Raw genomic sequence first — 22,927 nt, 5'->3', positions numbered from 1 at the left:
CTATAAGAGTTTGTGGAACTACAGAGACGCCTCAGTGCGCTGTGATTAGTCAGCAGTGTTACAGTGTGATGCCTCTTGTGTCGGTCTTTGCTTGTACATTCATACAAAGTAAATAGATCTCAAATGACGAGTCTTGTTAGAAAGGAGCAAAAAACAATTTAGCCATTCATTATTCCTTCTTTGGTAAATGCTTCCAGGTTCCATTGCTTTCAGCATCCACCAAAGAAGGAGAAAGCTGCTCCTGCTGAGAACCTTTTCCTATGAGTCAGTGACTAGAAAGGCTTCTGTGTGTGTGTCTGCAATCTATATTTAGCCATAATATGCCAGCAGCAAGCAATGCACATCTCATACTTGTGTAGCCATGTCATGGGACCTCTCTCACACATTCTCTATTTGCCTCTCTCTACCGTTCAGCATCATATAAAAAACGGTGCCGTTGGCCTTTCCCATATTTCCAAGCAGCTTGTGTTGTTTTATTTTGCAGAGTGGCTGATTTGGAGACCATTTTTTAGTCTGGGACGTGGGAAAGAGGATGGAGGGGGCGTTTGTACCATCATGTGAGCATGCAAGAGTAAACGGCCCTCTGAGATTCATTTAAACACACACACACACACACACACACACACACACACACACACACACACACACACACACACACACACACACACACACACACGTAGACACAGATTAGTAGAATAATTGAAACATTATGGTAGTCTTAAAGGTGGACCTGGGAAGATGACCTTATCACTCATGAAGTACGAACTCATATAGTTATCATGTATTGTGTGTGTGTGTGTGTGTGTGTGTGGGTGGGGGGGCTATATCAAAATAGCTGAGTGTGGAAACTTTGAGCAGAGGGCAGCGCGTCTCGTTGCCAAGTAGTTATCAAAGGCTGTAGGACAGAGGGAACTCTTTTAGGAGTGTAACTGCTGAGGGGAGACCAAAGAGCTAGTTATCAAAGAGGGATTAGACTCAGGTCAGTGGATCTGTCAGTGATCTTCACAGCCATGATCTTAGGCTGCTTGGACTTTATTTTCATTCTACTCCAACACTCCCGCAGTTCAAATATCTTCATTTTCTTATGTCTTTACTGAAAGATTGATGTTTGCTTTTGCACAAACCACTGCTGCTGAAAATGTTGTGTGAAAAGACTTTTTAGATAGGTTGTTATTATTTACACAGGTATAATTAATATTTAATAATAATAATTACTGCTGCAACAGCGCAACATTAGTGGCCTCAGCAATCTGAAATTTGGTTGAGCTCGTACATCAACAGTTTACAACCACTTTGGGCTGCAGTTTTTGGGCATTATTTCCTTGCTTAATATTGCCTTTGATGCTCGTTGTTGAGGGTAAATTAAACCTGCTTGTTTTACCTTAAATGTACCACCACCAGCATGCTGTAAGTAGAGATCAGTGATTACGTTTTATTATCATACTGTTGTAACAGTTGTGAATCAGCAAAGCCCACCTGAGGGATGGAGTTTAGTGTGCGGAGAACCGAGCCACCCCCACCCTGAGCTGATCTTTGCAACAGGTGGTCTGCAATGGAATAATGCATCACATCACCAGGAGAAATCAGAGAGCGACGTGACTCCCTCCCTGCCTCCCCTGTTGTGTGGTCCACTCTGATCCTCTCCACTGTTTACATTCTTTGTATCCTTTGCCTCCGTTGCCTTTTGGAAATCATTACTACTGACGGCATGTAGAGAGAGTACTGCAGGCATTCGGCTCCAGCCCCCTGGAGATTAGGAAATGTGCGTGTGTTAGGATAAGTGTCTGCCATGTCAGTGTGACAGTGTTTCTCAGACACTGTGGGAATATTTGGTTGCTGCAGCTGCCACTGTCCATCACGTTGTCTCTGCTCACAGGATTTAAAACATCACCTGAACCCCACACAGCCTCCCTGCGAAGACCTTTCTGTTTTTTGTTACCTTATTTATCTAATAAATATTTGTAATGTCAATTAAATGCTAATTTTTCTCTTTTATTGACTCTTCGTCACTTTAGACATCTGCATTACTGTTTATGATAAAGATAAAGTAGTTGCGGCCATTTTCATTTCTGTACAATCCTGTGCTGCACAATAATTTGAAGCCATATTCAAGCATTTAATTAACTTGTTAATTGACTTCCTGGAACTTTAACACCACATTTGCTGCCCAGTCCTCTTGATTTCAGGAGAGTTACTGTGTGCAGCCAACTTTGTGGGTACAGAGCCATGCACCCAGTCCAAGGTTCCAGCAACAAAACAAGTTAAAGAAAAGTCTCTTTTTGATGTAGTATCTAAATGACGTCACTGGAGGCCTCATTAACAAATCAAAGACATGATAAATGGCAACAGCTAATGAAAACTACCGGGAGAAAAAGAAGGAATGCATGTATAAAACCTCTGCAGGACTGGAGGATTGTTAGCCGAATAATAAAAATGACGTAACTAAATCTTTAGTGTTGTAAAATACTACACGCACCATGTATATTTATTAGTCTTAGCTGTATAGCAAAATATGCCATTCTTTTATTTTAGTGGCTTATTCATAGTATTATAAGCGGAATGTTGAGTTTATTGAGAAATGCGGTTTGGGGAGAGGGGATTTATGAATCAGTAAGAATCCTTTTTGTTTGTGGACTTGTGTATTGTGTGTCTTTGTGTGTTTAAATGCATTTGGGTGCGTCACAGGAATAATGAGATAGAAGGACATGTGACAAAGAATTTAGTGTCTATGTTTTCAAGAGTGTCTCATTCTTTTGGATGATTTAGTTGAGTACACCCAAGCTAAGTGGGGCTACTGTTCTGGCAGTGGAGCAAAGACATGAAGTTGGTAGCATCTGTCCAATACTCAAATATATTCCTTCCTGCAGAAGATTTTAGAAAGTATAGAGTTTCTACAGAGTTTGTAGCAGGATTTGCTGTATTTACATTTTATGAGCAAATCGGTTTGTTCTTTTTAACTAAACCCAAATATTCCCCTTCAAATTTCCACAGAGTAGCTTTACATTTTGGAATAAAATAAAATAAATAAATACATTTAAAGAAGAAAAATAATAAATAAATTCCCTGAATGAATGCAAACTTTAAAGTAGAGGGTGTTACTTTGCAATTTAAGTGACTAAATAAACTCTATCCAACACATCCTGCATCATGTCAGGGGAAGGTTGATAGTGGAATGTTGGGGAATTGTGCGATTTTCCTCTTGTCACTCTAATTGACATTTGTTATCTTCAGCTGGATGTCTTTTCCTTCTCGCTGCACGATGCCCTAAGTGTCCCATTTAAGGATAAGTTTGATTAATGTCAGAGGCAATGAGTCTTTCAGAGAACCAAATATCTCTGTCTGCCACTTTGAATTCCCCTCCTGTCTTACCTATATGGTTTTGTCCTTCTACCTTCTCTTTCTTTTATCAGTTTTCTCACATTAATGGTAAACTTTGTTCGCTCTGCTTAGACCTATTCACATCCATTCAAAGAGCAGCCCTGACCGAGGCACCATTTTTTTCATGCTCTCTCTCCATATCTCAGCCTGCCATGAAGTAGGGCTGCTATTTCTGGTGCCAGTCAGCTCAGTGCATTGGGATTCCACTGTACTGTGTAAGCAAACAAGCTTGATAGGCCATTGTTATTCTTAGAAGTGACACGGCTGGAAACATGTACCCGAGCTGTCACTGGCATGTTTTTATATACACTGTACCAAACTGCCTGGAAGGGGTTTTGTAATGAAATGAAATTTAACTGCAATTCAGTGCAGTTCTCTGTATTTGTAAGATTATTCCAATTACGTTTCCATGTGTTGTCTGCTGCCCTTACGTCTTTACCTGACTGGATAAACTAGTGGCTCGTGGCAAACACTTTAACCTGATTCATGACTGCACACACACATAGAGAAGCTCTGTGATGTTGATATCTGTCCTTAATATTCATACTCATTCTTTCTTGTCTCTGTGGAGTCTCAGCCTTTTCTTTGGAGTATATGCCAGAAGTAAATTAAACATGAATTGGAATCTGAGCCGTGGTATGTAAATATTAATATAATAACTCACAATCTAACCTTGCGACAGAAGAAACTGATTATATAGTGACTCTGTAATGCAAACATACTGTGCATGCTCTCTTTTTGATTAATGGATTCTGGACTACAGGGCTACCTTTAGGTAAAGCACAAAGTCTCCTAAACAATCACTAGAAAAAGTGGTTGGAAACTAATGAATGAAACACAGCAGAGTACAGCTGTGTGTCATCATGTGGATATCAGTCTCACCTCCAGGTAGTTAGACACATCTTTGTGTGTGTCCAACACCTTTCCTGTGGGAATCAACCTCTGATTTCAAGAAACAATCAGCGAGATTTTCATGGCATGGAAACCTACCATTAAACTCAAATACTCACTCCTGCTAATTGATTAAATTCAACAGAATCACACGTCTTCACTCATGACTGATGATGAACATCCATATCATCTTCCTCATCTTGTGCTCTGCTTCAGCCTCTGACAGATTTCCTCGCACCAACTCCTACTGATAAGGATGAGTCACGTCACAGTAATTTTTATTATCCTGCTAGATTAGTATTGACGTAACTCTTTCAAAGTAAGTAGGTGAAAACTACTGTATGTAACAGTCTCCACCAATCAAGCAATTTAACAATTTATCACCGATTTGTTTGTGTGTTGCCGACCAGATCCTGTTGCATAACTTGTACTTGTCCCACCACACATCTTCCAGACAGGATGAACAATGTCAGGTTTTCTGTGTGTTACCCTTAATCCTAGTGTTTTCTCCCAGGTTTGAGATATTGCTTTCTCTGTGATTTTGACCCACTGGCACCATGATCTAAGAAATAATAAACAAATGCTGGTTACCAAACTACCTCAAATTTGGTGTTGATATTTCTGACCTCCTGGCATTTCCTCTGGTACCACTGTTAGGACACTTTTACATACGGAACATGTAATAACTCATAAAAATTTCTAGTTAAGTTGATGATATTAAGTAAACTCACAGTCCATGAAGATGAAATCAATTTGCACAGACCAGACCAATTTACACAAAAGAGCTTTCTTTTCTATTCAGAATTTTATTTATGCTTACACTGTGACACAGAGAATAGTAGACATTATTAACGCATCTGTGTGTTATAATTTTAAAAATCTAAATGTTTTTGTCTTTCAGTTAGTTGTAGTTAGTGTAGAACACCTGTATGTGAAGGGGGAAAAAAGAAACAAAACTATGGTGGTTGTATGCTTTGAATGCCAGCTCACATGCCCTCTCCTCTTCCTCACTGGTGACCATCTGTGCTCCCGGGCTGGTTGCCAGAGCAGACAGAGGGAGATCAGGTCGACTGCAGCCTGTCAATGAAAATGTCACGGTCAGAAAGTTAAAACAGATTCCAGCCTTTGAACAAACATATGCCACAGTTCATGTTGTACCTGTCAGAGTGATGCACTGAGGCATCTGTATACAGTCACAAACGTTTAAAAATACATTGTGCCTATTTAAGATGATAAAGACATCCACAACTCTCTCTGCTCATCACATGAGAGTTTTCTCTTCTAATTCTGTAGCAGGTTCCTTGGCATTTGCTCTTATAGAAAGAGGTATGAATGAAGACATTATACTGGTGTGAATGAGCAGCCACGAAGGCTCCGATCTTGGCAGGAAGATTTGTTATCATCTCTCTCCGCAGACAGAAACTGATTGTTATGTCGACAGTGTAATCAAATCCTTTTGTCAGCATACACACTGTTTTTGATATGACTTCCCCTTTGCGATGATCTTATCCTCTGCTTTCCTGCATAAAGGGTTTTTCTTTTGTCTTATCTGCCTTTGAATACAACCCACCCTCTCTGTGGGATCAACTGTGTTTTAGTCTGTACTCAGGTGTTTAATTCACCTGCAGCCTTGACTGGAGCTGCCTCTTTGATTCTAGAGCAAGATGAGTCTGCACATCTGTGTTTGAGCTGTACTCAAGTAGCCTCATAAGTCAGTGAATACCATCACTTCAATGTGTTTCTCTGTTGTGTTTCATGTCTTTCTGTAGCAAAATAATCAGTGCTGTTGTTGAAATAAGAGGTTCTTTTTTCTATGTGCTGTGAGAAACATTTTATTATTATTTATACATTGTATTACATATGTTCTAAAAAAAGCCTAAAAAAGTACTTCACCACAATGAGAATTATCACTTCATGTACTTTATTAATGTTAACGTTGAAGTAAAAAAAACCTACTACTTTAAATATACGTTAAGTTGTTTTGGTTTGATCTCACCTCTCCTCTCCTCTTCAGTAGATATTTATCTAAGTATTTAAAGCATTTACTTGTGGAAACTGCACTCAGCATGTGAAGGTTTCTCAGGGTCAAACACACTTCATTTGAAAGAATATTGTTTACTGAGACCAAGCCTCCCCAGGATGCTGCTGTCAGAGAGGATGCTCAGCTTTTTTTCTTTCACACTGAGTTACAGCTATTATCCAATGTGCATGGGCTTCAATATGTGCGCTCTCATCATCAGATCGATCTAAGGCCTTGGAAGGCCAGCGTCTCTGACTGACGCACTGTGCAGATGAATACTGGTCATATTACTAATGAAATTTGATGGAGATTCCCATGAGCAAACAGACTCAAGCTGTCAGACAGTATAAGGTAAAGCGTTTTTGGTTCAGTCTGAACTGCAATGTAGAGTCTGGCTTCCCATACCTCTTTCTTCTGAATTCTTCTTCATCTTACTCTACTGTAGGTAAATCCTCAGGTAGGGATGGGATGCTGTGAGTCAGCGATGTCCCTTATTTGCTAATGGTCAGGAAATGTCTGTTTTCGACAGGCTAATTGGATTTCTTAGCAGGAACGCACGCGTCTAACTCCATTAGCCAGCGGTAAACAGCAACACACAGCAGAGGGGGAGAATAATGTGGGGAGAGATGCAGGCACTGAGTTAAGATGCGGGGAGAGTCAGAAGATGACTGCGCCTTTTTTTGTTGTTGATGCAGGTCAGTGAGCAGTAAGATGGTGTTTTGGGGTAAATGTTTGCAGCAAATATTTTCATACTATAGGTTTACAGTGGGCTGATTCTGTCAAGATTTTAAAATATAATTCATATAATGTAATTGTTGGATATGTAAGAGAAAGAATCTGCTATTATTTTTAAAATCCAGCTTCAATTCACTGTATTCTGAGCTTTCTACTAAATATTAAAGTCTTCTTCATTAGATAGAGTGGCGCTAGTATGAACGTTTGGTTTCGATGAGCTTTTCTGTGAACAATGTGCCATATGTGGCTCACATCAAGACAAGTGAGCTGTCACCATGACCACTAAGGAAGACCATGAGATTGGATGGACAATAGATTTGTGGTGCTTTCCGGTGTCCTGTATCACTCCAACCTGAATCGGTCTGGGTTTTTGAGGAGAAGGGAAGACATGACCTTTGACTGTGCAAAGTTGACGTGCAATATTTTTAATGAGTAAAGCAGTTTAATGAATATGGATAAAAATAATAATATGAATGGGTAAAAGAGGTTTATGCAAGATGCAAATGAACCATATTTATCGACAAACTCTGATGTTTCCCACTATCTCTATTGTGTGAAGAGCTACATTCACCAACACAATGAACAGACACTCAGAAAGGTCTAAATCAAACCTGGCAGCCTCATTAGCTCCAGGCTACAACTCTCAGAATCTAGTACATTTAATGAAACACTGCGATGTAAAGAGTAACTGGGGGTCCCTCCTATAGAGTAGTAGGATGAGTCACTGTGAGAGACCCTGGAAGGGGAAAATAGCTCGTTCCTCAGAAACAGATCATGAAGGAACAGTGGGGCTACTATGCTGCCTGTAAATTGAGCCTTTCTTCCTGTGAGAGGGTGACATGGTGGAATGCAGCACATTAATGTGGACATGGGTGGGCTTCTCATTCCTGTCATAGCATCTCTCTCTTCCAATTCACTATAACATTCTTCTTTTTATTTTTTTATTTTTTGCCTCCATGCCTCTGAGTTTGTGCCAACGGGATGTAGATGCAAAAGGGGCGTGTTGCTTTAACAGAATTCATGCTTATCCAAAGTAATAATCATCATTAACAGGTATGATCTCACTGTTTATGCTGTGTCACCACCTCAGTCATTTCAGGTTCAGTATAAAGAAGAAGCTTTATTGGCATTTGAGCTTATCACAGATACTGGGTATTGCTATAGGTGATTGTATTATACACCTAAATAGTCATGAGAGGTTTATTTTTGTAACTGTAAAAAGTCCTGCTCGGTGCATATTGTGTCAGAAAAAGGAAAACAAAAATCATCTTTAGACATATTCAGTTTAATAATGTCATTGTTAAAGTTATATTGGCAAGTATGTTATTTTTTTTAGCGGTGTGTGTATAGAATACACACTCTATATAGCGATTACATAGTCTCCTTAGCTACAAACAGTCTTGTGGTCCATCTTCACTTGCTGAACAAGTTGCTAAAAATCTGTTCTCATTGGAGGAAAAGCACCTGTCAGTTTGGACCTTCTATTTGTCATTTACTTGTGGCTCTGTAAACAGCCTAAAAACTTGCCTGCACAGCTTTTAATCTGTGCATAAAAATTTCAACCAAGTGTGGGGGGAAAAACATGACATATCACAAAAATGTTTTTATAGCTGGTGCACAGATAAAAGATCACAAACACTTGAAATAGCTTAAGCTCCTTCCTCAAATTATAACAGTACATGTGATATTTACACTATGATTGCTGCATTGTTTCCATTTGCTTGGGGTTTGGTGGGTAATATTTCGTCAATTTGTTTGGTTGTGGGAATTCGGAAAAAAACTATTGACAGTTGAGCCATAAACCATTTCCACTCTCTCTTCCAGTATGGGCCTACATGCAAGTAAACACGAAGGACAGAGTGGAAGTGTTACGAGATACAGTGGCTCTGATCTCCTGCATGTTCGCATCGGACAAGGGCACAGACGGCTTGGAGATAAAGTGGTTTTTTGTGAGTTTCTCCAAGCCTGATGAGCATGACATACATAGATCAGCCAGATAGTTCTTTCTATGCCCATGATGTTTAATTTTCCTAAACTCTGAACTGTAGGTGCAACGCTCGAATGAAGTCCTGGAAATCTACCACCAGAACGCCACCACAAAGGAAGTAAAGCAAAATACGCAGTTTTCAGACCGGATTACTTTTAAAGATTTGGGAGTCAATGAGGGGATTGTGTTAATTATCGACAAAGTGAAACTGGAAGACCAAGTGGAGTTTATCTGTGTGGTCAAAGGCCTGACAGCTGGTTCCGGAGAGGGACGCACAAAGCTGAAGGTGTTCGGTGAGATTAAGCTGTGTTTGGGTTTCATACAGTGGCCTGCATTCAGCTTGTGTTTGGCACATGTAGTTCCTTTCTTTCTAACTTCATTTAAATGTTAAAAGTGTGAGCCTCTTTAGCTCCTTACATTTATACATTTACCTTGGCTTCTGTTACTGACCTTTCTGGTCATAGTTTGAACTTTTCAACTCTACGCTTAATAATCATTCAAAACTTTGAGCTTAATTCAGCAAACATCAGCCAATTTACTACCCCTTGTTCTTCATCATATTCGTTTTATTTTATACCTTTTGTTATTTTTTTAAGCAATTGTAGTTTAATTACACAAATGTAAACTCTTTTCAGACTTAAATTATTGTGTTATACATGGGCTTTTCTAATCTTTAAGTTTCTTAAAATACATGCTTCAAACATAAGTAACATAACTCAAAATTTCAAATTGTGAGCTGCCAGAAGAAAGAACACACAAATCTGTTATTTTTCTAGCTTTGATTCTGTCCTTAATTTCTTTGCAGAAACACCAGATGCACCCACTATTGAGGGTGTTGACTCTGGTTTTTTACCCAGTGAAGATAGTCCTTCCAAGGTAATCAAGCTTAAGAAAACTATACAACAAAACTGTCAGGCTGGATTCAGTTCTTGGAATTGGTTTTTCTCTCATTCTCTCTCCTCTGCTTCCTCACAGATTGGGGTTTGTGAGGTCAAAAATGGCTTCCCAAAGCCAAACATCACTTGGTACAAGAATCATGTGCCACTACAAGCTGCTCAGGATGGTGAGACAAACTGACATCAACATCTCATATGTGTCCACTGTTTCACTCTTTGCTTAATGTGGATTGGTGTGTTTTCTTCTACTCTTTCCTAACCCAATCTTTTGTGTTTACAAATGCTTTTTGTCTATTCCAGGGGTGGAAATATCGCCTAGCTCCACTGTCGAGTCCAGTGGTCTGTTCTCAGTTAAGAGTGAGCTAAGAATGAAGGTAATGAAGGAGGACAACAACGCTTTGTTCTACTGTGAAGTCAACTTCTTTGTTCCTTGGGGAACCAGGATGACAGAGACAAAGCGTATCAACATCACAGTATTATGTGAGTTTAGGGTATTTCATATATGAATTTTCTGTTCATTGGTACATTTAATTATTTAAACAATTTGTAGTGTGACACTGTTATTATACAGCACTATGAGACCAAATATGTTTCCTTTTGAAAGGAGATAATACCATTCAGAAAAGGTTCAGCAAGTGTCAAGCATTGGTCTTAGCGGTCAGCTAAGTCCAGCTAGTCTTTTTAGCACTAAATCTTTTTTGGCCTGGCTTAGTGAATGTGGGGTCGTGAAGAAAGGGGCCTATAAACACAGCAAAAATGCTGGCAGATTCTTCACAAACTCGCAAGTTGTACCACACAAATGTTTCTTACTTTGAGCTAATGGTCTGGTGTGGTGCCAAGTGATAGCTGTTTCCCCAAGTTGAAGAAACAATCAGTCAGTCAGAGCTTTGTAAACAGGACATCACGGCCTTTTCAAAAAACTTTCACACAAATAGATCCGTACATGGCATGAACAAGTGATTTAGGAGACTTTCTGTCAGTTGCCAGTTCTCTTTCCCATTGTATTTTCTCTTGTAGAAACAAAGTCTTAAGTTACCAAGACCTGTCATATGGGTCATAAGCAGAATAAATGATAAAGATAAAGATAAAAGTATATGTTAGGGTTTGTTAATTGTTTCCAACATTAAATGTGAAAAAATAAAATATAAGACAAACATAATGTTCTGTTCCACAGATTGCTGTGTTGTTTTTCTTTTTTAGATTTCTATTTGCACATTTTGGCACAACAGGTTTTTCAGTAGTTGTTCTATTATCCTCTTTTGTCACATCTCCATTATAGTCCTAATTTGTTGACAGGCTCTCATATTATTCGTGGACCACCTCTAGGGGGAAGAAAGGTATCTTATTTCATACCAAACTCTTAGATGTTTATGTCAGTCTCGCTTTCTGGAATAATAATATTTTCTAATCATTGTGGGTCTTCTACACAATGAAATTTGTATTAATCTCTCAAATGCACACCAACAGCAGGTGGTATATACAAGGTTCAATCAACATGACGTGTTTGTGTAGTTAAGACTTCTATTGGGACAGGGTGATGTTCCCTGAGGTCCAGGCTGTCCAATCCAGATTCTACGTAGTTGCCAACAGCCCATCACTAATCCAGTCCAGAAAGAGTCACTGAGCTTTAGTCTAATTAATTGTAGAGACCGTTGTGGCCCTCATTGCCAAACCATTTTTAGCTTTCTTACAAAGGTGAGATTTGTGTTGAGACTTTGGATTCCTCTCTTTGCTTCAGACCCTACCACAGCTGTAAATATGTGGGTGGAGTCACCAAAAGGCATCATTAAGGAAGGGGACACCATTGAGCTTCGCTGCCAGGGCAATGGGAATAAACCTTCAGTCTTAACAATCTCCCACAAGGTAGTGAGAATTTTTGTTGAAAGTCCATTTTTAACTCTTCTGGAATTTCTTTTGTGTGCAAAAAGCAATGATTGGATTATTTGGGTTTTTGTCTAAGAACCAGAGTGTGGATGGTGATGGTACTTCAGTAATGGTGCTGAATAATGTGACCCGTCTATCCAGTGGTGAATACAATTGTACCTCTTGGGACTTAGAGAACTACGATGAGATCTTTGTAAACACCAAAGTGTTCGTCAACTGTGAGGAACCTTCACATTTATGATAACAAATATATTATACCAGCAGTGAGAGTGTATGTAGACGCTAAGGATTCTCTACCCCTGCTGTGTTAGATCTTGATCCTGCTGTGATCTTACCCAAAGACCCTATTGTGGTGGACCTAGGGAAGGTGCTGAAAGCCACCTGTAATGCCCTCTCTTCTCTCAATACATCCACAACCTGGTTTAAGGTAACTTACACTTAATTGTTATTTTATTTTTGCAAGAGAAGTCAAAGTATTTGTGAATATTGCTTTAAGTTTGGGTTCATTGTTTCAGGAAATTTGTTTATGAAATTTACCACTCCAACTGTAGTATACTGCAAGTTCCCTCTGCAGGCAGAGCAGTAACCTTACTCAGGCAAGAGATGCCAAAACCAAATATGATTTTTCTTGGGATTTTGTTAGAGGTCACTGTGTCAACTGGCTTCAAACTTAAAAAGTAACTTAAATACATGTATTTGTGTATTTAGATAATAATTTGTAACTTTACTTACACCACATTTTCAACTGAGTATTTTAACTTATAGCAGACTATTTCTACATTGTGGTATTGCTACTTTTGCTAAGTTAAAGGTCTGAGTACATCTTCCACTATGACACACAAGACCCAGGATTAAATAATTGATTGTCACTGATGTTTCACATCTGTTCAGGACCAAGACACAGTGTTTTCCTATGGCCACACTTTGATGGTGGAGGAGGCTTCGTTTGACACAGCCGGGACATACACGTGTGTAGTGACTGTTCCTGAGATGGAGAAAATGGAAACCAGTGGGACTCTTCATGTTAGTGTCAGGGGTGAGTCTAATCACAGATGCTCTAAACCAAATACGACATTGTTGACATGTGGCTTAACAACAGGTGCTGCAAGTATTTATAGAATTTATGTCCATGGGAAACTTGTTAAAGTTTATATTCTTCTATTCCCTCTGTGCAGGCGCACCAGAGATCTTGAGGGAATACTCATCGGTAAATCAGAGTTTTGAAGAGTCTGATGAACTGACCTGCTTTGTCAGAGGCTTCCCTGCTCCCAGCATAACCTGGACAACCTCGGATGGAAAGGTACATCAAAGGGAAGCTTCACGTGGATGGAAAAGCTAAAGCCGCACGAGAAATACAGTTTTTCCGAATGCATGCACGGTAGATTAAATCACAAGCTCTTTATTCCTGAGTATCCCTTTGTGACATCTGTGCCAGGTCTTCAAGACAGCATCCCAAACAGAGACTGACAAGGGTATTAGGAGCATTGTCAATATCAAGGCAACCTCTGACAGCACGGTCTTCTGCAACGCCTCCAATGAGCATGGTACAGTCTCGATGGCGTTCAACGTCAAAGCCAGTGAGTCCCGACTGCTAGCCTTTCCTGACCCTGCTCTTTGTTACTATATGTGTGAATATCGTTATCTGTTCATCCAAACCAACCCTGCTCGCTCTCGACTGTGCAGTGTTTCAAGTAATTCAGAAAATGTTCAATTAGTGTTGTTGTTGTTGTTGTTGTTGTTTTTGTTGTTTTGGACAAGATGCTGTCGAGCTGTGAGGCTGTTAAATGTTCACCCTTCCTCCCCTAGTGTGTTAACAGGGAATGTCCTCCCTTTTGTGCCTCTACCTGTTTTCAGCTAAAAACACCACCATCACCACTACTTCTACTATTACTACTACTACTACTACTACTACTACTACCACTACTAGTAGTAGTAGTGGTAGTAGAAGCACTACCAGTCCAGCCACCACTACAATTTCCGCTCCCACAGGTAAGACTATAGTCACTCTTTGCAAGTTAAGTAATGGGTCATATCAGCTACCATCACTTTAGAAAACGTCTGTGTCAAAGAAAATCTGTTCAAGGATCCTCATGTTGTCAGAAAAGCTCATTATCTGCATGTTCAATGTAAGACTTCACAGATCTTCTTTCATTCACACGCTGGCTTTTTTTTCTGTGAGTCATAGAGAAAGAATGAGAGCAACAAAGGAAAACTAGAAAGCGCCTGAAGGTTGCAGTGATCGTTGTTCTGGAATTAGTGGCTGTTTAAGTAATGATTGCTCTAATTTGAACTAATGTAGTTTTAAGGTATTATTCTTTGAAAACTGTAAATATTACTGAGGCCTATCATTGCTGTAGGTTATTAATGAGTCACAGCACAGTGACAGCCCCTTTACTTATTTTTTGCCTTTTCTTCTTACATGTGGTCTTTTAATGAGTTTTACAAATTACGTGAAAAGGAAAACAGAATAAAGTGATCATTTAAATCCGATGAGAATAAAAATTACTGGCATAGTTTACTCTGTAGTATTGTGTAATGAGAAACATAAACATTACACCGTCACAAACACACCCGTCAATGTGACTCTAGAAAGCAGCTGATGCTTTGAAAGCACTCAGAGTCAGTCTCCTGACTCCCATTATGTTTGCTGCTTTGTGTTTTCTCACTCCCTCTGCCTGCCATCTCTGTTGTACCCAATGCCAGGAAATTTCCAGCCCCTCAGAGGAAAACTGTTCTTGGTTGATGTTTTTCGAAAAGTGTGGGTTAAGTGAGATTCAACAGGGCTGATTTGTCCTGCTGCCCTGGGAAATGTTATACCGACCGCAGTCAGAATAGATGTTTAGCTTTAAATCACAGATAAGATCCTTTCAAATTAAACATTTATTGTTGTCAGTTCAGGCCTCTGGTGAAGATCTGAACTCTGTGTGTGTGTGTGTGTGTGTCAGGCCTGCTAATGACTTCTTTAATACACCCAGTCACTCACTGATAATTGTGCTCATGTGGTTTTTCTTAGTTAAACCAGAAACAGCTATCCCACCAAAGAACCTCACGAAAGGTTTGTATCGTTACGCTGCTGCAAATTCTCCCTCATCTCTCCATCTCCAAGGCAAAAACCTTCTTTCCATTTCTCCTCTACAGCACCTCTTACCGTCTCTTACCTCCCAGCATTCACCAGACCCTCCTCTCTCAGAACATCAAACTGTCATTGAATTGTTCATTGTCACCTCTTCCTGTGCATGTTGTCATGCTGTTCTACAAGCACATTTCTCCTCCTACTCGCCTGGATGACTTTGCACCTTCCTTTCTTAAGGTTGGCAGATTTAGATCACTTGAATGATGCTAGCGCTGCACTCCTGTTAGACACAATGCAAACTGCCTGGAGAACCTTCACCTGGTGGAATGATGCACTCACTGCCTGCCCAGTGCTAAATTGTATTCGACACTCCTACCTCACGCTGTCATTTCGTTCATAATCCAGTTAGTTATGAATCCCGTGGTTGTTCTTGTGCTTCTTTTCCACCAGAGAGCAGTGGTGTCGTAATTGCAATCATCATTATCTGCATCCTGCTGCTGGCCATCTTGGGGAGTGTGCTCTACTTCCTCTACAAAACAGGCAAGATCTGTGGCCGATCCGGCAAGCAAGACCTGTAAGTGCAAGAGCAACTTTTAACAGATGATGTGTGTTAAATAAGAGGAGCTATCATTTTATGATAACTCGGGTATGATGTTTAGGCTAACTTGCTGAGTTTGAATATAAAAGTCTGTCCTAGTTGCAAAATTGCAGATGCCGCCTCAGATCATCTTATTGCTAAATTCCCAGCACATTGGTTTGTTGTATCATGTGTTTGCAAGCTTTTGTCTTTATTTATATAACAAATAAAATTTCGGCCTCTCATATGTATGTTTCTTATTTGAGGAGTAGATATTGTTTGACAGCATTTTAGTTTAAAATATAACAGTACATGTACACAATGTGGTAATGCTTCGTCTGTATTTGTCATGTTTTAAAATTAGCCCTGTAGGTAGTGCTTTGTGTTGTACAACAATATCCAATACTATATGAAGAAGAAGTTTTAATTAGTGCTGATAATTTTGTTAAAGGTATAACCTAAAACGATTCCAATAAAAAGTTAATGATGTTGCAGCACCAAAGAGAAGTCAAGCAAAGATAACATCGTGGTGGAGATGAAGAGCGACAACACAGAGGAAGCCATTCTCCTCGGGGTTAACGGAGAGAAACAACTGTCCAGTGACCAGGTAGATGTCTAGTATCAAATGGAGCTGGCTCAGGCCAAAGATTTTGCTGTTTTTCTGCTAAGTAGGTTACACTGACATATTTCCACACGCTTCATCCCTCCTCTGACGCTCGCCCTCTCTTTTGTTTTCTGTGTTTTTCCCTCTGGAGTAAAGGGCGGTGAGTACATGGACGTGCAGAACTGAAGAGGTGATTGCAGACACAACAACAGCCGCTCCTGTTCTTCGCTCTCAGGCTCCTACCCGCTCAATGCCTTTAACCGTCCACCAGAGCTTCTTATCCTAGAATCAAGTCAATTATGAAAAGCTCAGTTTTTTGTCTGTAATGTGATGATGGATGACTGAGACTCACATTATCTCACGCTGCAGCTTACGCTTGCTGTCCTTTACAAACCAGCGCATTTCTTCTGGAATGTAACCCAAGCTTTACAAAGAAGAGATGGCTTCATGACAGTTCTCTCATAATTATAACTCACTCATTCAAACCTAGGACAAGACTGTAACTCTCCTTACAGTCAGCCTTGTATACTGCTGATCTTGACCAGAACAATAATTGGAGCACTAAATTGACCAGGGACTGTTTTTACACCCAGCTGACACATCACTGCACAGCAGCATGAACAGCTCTTTTCAAGTGTACATATTATATTCTGTGTATATATTTCTTTATTTAAGATAACACAATAGAAAAAAAAAAAACAAAAATAAATGATAGTTTTTTATTTTCTTTTGCTCTTTATGAAGAGCAAGATAAGCTTAGGTAGTTTTAGCTGTCATCTTTTTTCTGTTTTTCTAAGTCTGTACACTGAATATTTTGGGTTGCAAAACATCCCCTTTGCAGCCAGTTCCAGCCCAAAGTCTTTCCTTTTAGCTCTGGAAAGAAACTTGTTTAACATTTAATCACATTATAATTCACGCTAGTTGTTTCCTTCTCTTCTGCTAATGCTTCTGCCTTAACACACTCTAGTTTGTGTCTATCAAATGACATTTTTTGCAGGATCAGTGAATAAATCCAGTCAGGCTTTCACCTAGAAGGGTTATTTGTAGTTCTCTTTTGGCTTTTTCGACATTTTATATGTTTGAGTCTAAGCATTGTCAGCAATCAGGCTAAATTAGTTGCCTTAAAAGTCATGTAGAAACTCCACATTTTGTACTTGGGGTTATGGTAATATTTAATGTTCAGTGCACTGATTCCTTTATGGTTTTTCTTTATTGTGCTGTCTAATGTGATAATATTTGAATGAAATATTTCTTAGTAGCAGTTTTTATTTTCTTTCAGAGGGTAGAAAAGACGGCTCGTTCATGGTCAATGTGGTTCACGGCATGAAGTCACCCTCCTTATAAGGAAAAGACATTTCTGTCGAATGAATGAATGAATGAATGAATGAATGAATGAGTTAACAAGAACTTGAAGTAATCTGTTGTATCATAGAGAGAGAATTCCCAATCAGACACAATGCCTTAAATTGACACTCCACATATTAAATGTTTATGCCAACACACTAGTGACAATGTAAAATGTGACAACATGAGGAGGGGGAAATGACTGTGACTTCACATATATGCAAATTAAGTTTAAAGTCAGTCAACGATCATTGCAGCTGTCATACTCACTCTACCTATCCTCCACTGGTCTGTTTATTTGCTGCTGTTTTTGGGAACTACGCCAGTTAAATCATTTTGGATGAAATTTTTCTGCCTTGGAGTTGTAAAATGTCACTAATGTCAATCAATTTACCAACAAACTCGTTGTAGTTTTTGAAAACTATTCCAAATAAAGACTGTTCAAACTTAAATGTGTCTAAATTAGGCAATGAGATTCAGCAATTCCCAGTTTGTTTTCTTAATTCAACTTAAATTAAAGTTTCCTTACAAAGAGCTACTGTGTGCAATTTTTAATTATAGAATAAATGGAAAATGTGGTCAATTATTTTAACAAATTGTTAGTATCCATACTAATATTTTGTCAGTGCACATCAGGTCCCTTCAACATTAAAATTGTGACATTTAGAACCAAACTTGGGCTTAAAGAATATGTGATAAGTATTTGTGCTGAAATTTTTGTTTTTGTTTTTTAAAGAAAACACCAGTTCGTCCAGGTTTATTATGTAAGGGTCTGAAAATGGCTCAGATGATTTAATAGACAGGCAGTCAAATCAGATTTTTGTCTTTTTAATGCAATTACCTAATGCATTACCAGACCTTTGAGAATTTCACCTAGAAGATGCAAGCACAAATAGGAGTAAAGCACTGAACTTGTCTGCAGGTTTGTCCACATTCTTAACATGCTAACTTAGAATATATAGCACTGTATCGTTAATCGTTTTTTGCTTCATCTTCAAGACGGTCATCAAACTGTGCCTTTGTACATTTCTTCTGCTTTACATCATTCTCTTACAACCTGGTTCCTTCTCACATTTTAGCTTGTCAAAGTAGTAAACACGGGTGTAAATAGTAATATTAATATGGTTGTACTAGTCCTACAGCTGCTGCCCCCTAAACTGAATGCGTTGCTGCTTGACAAGTTAAACAGATCAAATGAAAAACGAAAATGTGCACACGTAGGAAATTTAGTTTTTACAGTCATGTCTTGCCCTTTCCAATAAGTTTACATTTTTTTCCCTTAAAACCTTCTTGCAAATGAAAATAAGGGACACATGTTGGGGCTTCTGCTTACTTTATTAACAGCACTGTGCATACTTCCAAAATGATATGAGCTTTTAAAAACCATCAAAAAGTTAATGAATGCCTTATACTGATGTGAAGCAAAACGGCTACATGGAACAACGGCTCCCTCTCCTGGCAGGAAGTTGAGGTACCCCAACACAGTGACTGAGGGTAATAGAGCCTGGTACACATTGAGCATCATGGAGGCTGAGCACTGATCTGGGACCTGAATTCAGGTAGAAAACAAGCCGAGACCTTTTCATGGATCAGCACCTATATTCATAGAAGAGGCATGATGCAGCAGAGAGGACAAATTAACACGAGCAATACTGCACAATCTTAGCTTTGCTGATACACTGGTACAGATCAATACCTACTGTACAAACTTTCCTCCACAACAAGGCCTTATTCTAAGCATGGTGAAAATCTCTAAACATATGGCACTGCTCACAGAATGATTCACATAAGTAAACAAAAGCTTTGGAACAAAATACATGTACAGGAATGCAAAAAGAAATAAAACAGCCATTTGTCATATTACTAACTTTGTACAATTTGCTTTTCTTTAGAGTGACAGTATCAGAGCACAAACTGGTATACTGTGATAAAATAAAAAGGTACTGTAAATCATACACAACAATGACATGCTGTCGTGGAAAACATTGGTACAGTATTGAGGATTGGGGACCTCCCCGTTCATTAACCATCATTCAAGAAGTTTCTCAAGGCAACTAGGAACAGAAAAAACAACAAAAAAACAAAACAAACAAAAAAAAACTAGATAATGGCCAGACAGCACAGAAACAGCTTCCAGTCAACACAGAGCATTACTCAGAATAACCTTGGGCTGAGTAGTTATTGACACGATCAACACCATCCCCCTCCCAAAAAACAAACAAAAACAAAACATTCTTCATATCCTGGGAGAGGTTCAAGTGAATGTACCTCCTTGCATTAATATTCTTACTCATTCGTAGTACCTGGAAATGAAGCTGCTGCCTCTAGTCCTGCAAACATTGGAAATAATACAAAAACATGTGCAAGTTAAGATGTATTAGGCTACTTGTGTAACTTCATTAAGCGGATGCTTTTGGCTACATATCACCTGGATGACAGGTGAGCCGCTGTCTATGCCAATGAGTCTCCTCCGATGTTTGACAGCCAGGGTGAACGCCATTTGTTTAGATAAACAATATTCCTGAGTTAGTTCTTACAGTTGGCCCAAATACTGATTTCTCTGTAGACTTGGGGGTGGGCCAGCAAACCCATGAGCCTACCTTTTAAAAAAGCTTCAGACATTACTCCCTCTTGGTGGGGAGAGTACTCACAAAGAAAGAAAACTGATGTAAAAAGAACCTTAAATGTATTTTGTAAAACGGCTGGATTTTTTTTATATGTAAACCAGATCGTTTGCTTCATGACTGAATCTAACTGAAACAGAATCATAGAGAATATACAAAAACAAAAAAGAAACACTGAAGAGTCAACAGCTTAAGTGGCCTGCAGGCTCACAAGCCGTTGGTACTTTCAAGTATGCTACATTATGGACTGGAGAAATACAGATGATACTGTCACTTCAAAGAAACAAGATGACGGTTAAACACAGTATTCACAAATGTACATTTAAGGCTTAATTGTTTAGCACTAACAATAGTAGCAGCAGTGAAGCACTTCTGAATTAATTATAATAACAATATTTATGATCATATTACAATAATATATTACCAAAGTAAATCAATGACAAATTTTTGTTTGTTTCATATCACTGGACTGAGCTAGAAGCAGAGACCTGAAACAGTCAGCCAGTGAAGTTCAAACAAAGACAAAGAAAACCTTTCAGTCGCCACGGATCACACAGCACTTGCCCGTCTGGTACTGCAGGTTCGTCAAAAATAGCACATCCTCTAATAATCTCACTGCCAGGCTCTACAGCTACACTAAGCCCTGCCATGAGTTAGAGCAGTAGTATGTTTACAGAGGATGAGTCTGAGCATACTCACTGTAAGTCCACATTCATGTTGTACAGGAACAGGGGGTTCAATTAAGAGCAGGTCATGAGGAGTAGGTCTGGCAGACACACAAACACACACACACTCACATATACACAAACATATACAATCACACGGACACACACGCATTGCCAAACAACAGTCTAGACCTAAAACCATCGTCATGCTTCTAAAAAAAACAAAACAAGCATGTTTTGAAGAAAACCAAAAAGTACCAAAGCAACATTGTTAATCAAAGGCCATGACTGACTGAATTTGTAATGTCAAAGCTCTGCTGCACATCTTAAATGCTGCCGCTCTCCAACAAACCCTGGTGATGAAGCCATCGTTCTTCTGCCTTCATTTACTCCTTCACACATGCACGCATGGCTCAGTCCGACAAAAAGGGCTAAACCTCTCTGGTCCCTGTCTACCCTCACCGTGTTGTACCAACAGTGACCCTCAAAGCTGAAATCATTTTCACATACTGTATATGCACGTACTGTATATATTACACACATTTAACATATATATTTACTCATATATTAAATTCTCAAATAGACATACATTTTTAGTTTTATTTGTGAGGTGTTGGTTACATTTTCAGCAAGAGGCTTCAACATGAAAGATAAGAATGTCTTTCCAGGGTTCCTATGAAAGTCTTACGACATGTGGCGTCCCCTGATTTTCCACACGTGCTCACTCAATCCAATGGAGATGTTCTTGAAAAATGAGGAGCCCTGCTGTAGCAGTTTAAAGAAGGCCAGAAACTGCTAAAATGCACATAGAGTGCAGGGCTCAGAGTCCCAGAGGTACTGTGAGCTTGGCGGAGCAACAGCCAGGTAAAAATCTACAGGGGCAAAGGGCATCAGCCAGCACTGGAGGTAGTGCTGCAGGCAATGGGCTTTAGGGCTTCGGGCTGACCTGTGCCAACCTAAAGCCAACCAGGCTTGATCAAGCTAGGGGAACAGAGCAAACATGACAGAGAGGCACAAGGAGTGTGCTATGTAAGAATATGTGCAGTGGAGGGAATGGAGACAAACTCGCGGAGGATATTCTTGGCCATTTCAATATTGTTCTGTGCAATCATCAGTGCTTTCTGGATGTCCTGGTAAGAGTATCCCTGACTAATGAGGTGCTCGATCTCGCTACTGATTTGTGGGTTGGCTTCTCCTCCTGTTGCCCCACCACTAGGTAGAGCAGGGATAGGTGGGACAGGGCTGGGCCGGCGCTCTGAGTTGATTCTTCTGGGCAAAGGCTTTGGAGGTCTCTCTGGAGCTTCCACCGGCTCTGAGAGCGCTGAACAAACAGGAAGAGAGAATGCATGTGTCCTCAAACACAAAAGGTCCTAAACGCTTTTGTTTCCCATCAGATACCACAAATGTCAATAAAGTGAGTTATTATTTACTGCTTCATTTTTGTTTTCAAATTATATATAGAGCTAATTTTAAAAAGCTCATCATCTTTGTAATTAGGCAACTGTAGCAACAGGTTTCTAATCTTACTATGTAATATTACTATATATGCAGAACTGGTGGACCTTTCTATGGAAGTGACCTTTAATAAAGTGCTTATAAAGAGTCCAATTATGATCTGAGAGTTTGTCAGTGTGTCTATGAGCCAACTAACTTTTGATGCACCAGATACAAAGATTCAGATCTTTGGAACAATGAGACACCTGGCAGTCAGTCATCAGTAAATGTCAGCTCACAGCAGAGACAAGGAGATTATTTAGAGAATTAAAAAGGTTGTATCACGAAAGAAAAAAGAAAAAATTTAAAACTCTGAGCACTGTTTTCACAGCTAAAAGGCACAGCTGCACCATCAACCAGGTAATTTCTTCATTAAGCTCATCAGTATCTTCACCAAAATCCAGCCATTAACTGAGAGGTTCTGTTAAGTCTGGCCCTATACCAGGTAGCACACAAAACCCTTGAGTCTTCTATTTATCCCGCTTTATCATTCATGAAGCTATCATTTTATTTTATATCCAAGTGGTTTTATGAAACAGAAAGTATGTACGTACTACGTAAAGAAAAATTCCATCTTTTATATATGTCGAGACTTTCAATAAAAGCCCATGTTTTTAAGGATCAGTTCACCCTAATTGTGTCTAACCAAACTGTAATATTATTTAATGCAGATATGGTGCTTTTCTAACAATGATGCAGTAATATGGAAATAGGAATGTATTACTTGTTTGTCTGTTTTTGACATGACAATTTGA

General features: G+C 39.3%; 2 protein-coding genes across 7 annotated transcripts in view; one reads left to right on the top strand and one right to left on the bottom strand.

The window, feature by feature from the left end:
* Positions 1 to 17,923, top strand: part of mcamb (melanoma cell adhesion molecule b) — a 28,325-nt gene extending 10,402 nt beyond the window's left edge. The window contains exons 2-18 of one of the 6 annotated variants that reach the window (XM_067508675.1): positions 8,849 to 8,973; positions 9,073 to 9,304; positions 9,817 to 9,887; positions 9,987 to 10,074; positions 10,208 to 10,387; positions 11,646 to 11,770; positions 11,868 to 12,009; positions 12,103 to 12,218; positions 12,683 to 12,827; positions 12,967 to 13,091; positions 13,227 to 13,368; positions 13,646 to 13,780; positions 14,805 to 14,846; positions 15,315 to 15,438; positions 15,937 to 16,048; positions 16,202 to 16,235; positions 17,325 to 17,923. In XM_067508675.1, the coding sequence (XP_067364776.1) occupies positions 8,849 to 8,973; positions 9,073 to 9,304; positions 9,817 to 9,887; positions 9,987 to 10,074; positions 10,208 to 10,387; positions 11,646 to 11,770; positions 11,868 to 12,009; positions 12,103 to 12,218; positions 12,683 to 12,827; positions 12,967 to 13,091; positions 13,227 to 13,368; positions 13,646 to 13,780; positions 14,805 to 14,846; positions 15,315 to 15,438; positions 15,937 to 16,048; positions 16,202 to 16,231 (1,934 nt within the window). In that variant the 3' untranslated portion in view covers positions 16,232 to 16,235; positions 17,325 to 17,923. Of the gene's footprint in view, positions 1 to 8,848; positions 8,974 to 9,072; positions 9,305 to 9,816; positions 9,888 to 9,986; positions 10,075 to 10,207; positions 10,388 to 11,645; positions 11,771 to 11,867; positions 12,010 to 12,102; positions 12,219 to 12,682; positions 12,828 to 12,966; positions 13,092 to 13,226; positions 13,369 to 13,645; positions 13,781 to 14,804; positions 14,847 to 15,314; positions 15,439 to 15,936; positions 16,049 to 16,196 lie in introns of all 6 variants that reach the window. The other 5 variants (XM_067508678.1, XM_067508674.1, XM_067508677.1 and 2 more) reach the window with 5 other exon arrangements.
* Positions 17,924 to 18,705: 782 nt separating this feature from the next.
* The window catches only part of cbl (Cbl proto-oncogene, E3 ubiquitin protein ligase), a 36,852-nt gene continuing 32,630 nt past the window's right edge, over positions 18,706 to 22,927 (bottom strand). The window contains exon 16 of the mRNA XM_067508673.1: positions 18,706 to 21,999. Within this exon, the coding sequence (XP_067364774.1) occupies positions 21,704 to 21,999 (296 nt within the window). The 3' untranslated portion in view covers positions 18,706 to 21,703. The remainder of the gene's footprint in view (positions 22,000 to 22,927) is intronic.

The sequence above is a fragment of the Channa argus genome, chromosome 6 (assembly GCF_033026475.1).
Source record: "Channa argus isolate prfri chromosome 6, Channa argus male v1.0, whole genome shotgun sequence".
Taxonomy (NCBI): domain Eukaryota; kingdom Metazoa; phylum Chordata; class Actinopteri; order Anabantiformes; family Channidae; genus Channa; species Channa argus.
Note: the sequence above shows the minus strand (reverse complement) of the source record. Positions and strands in the feature narration are given on the sequence as shown.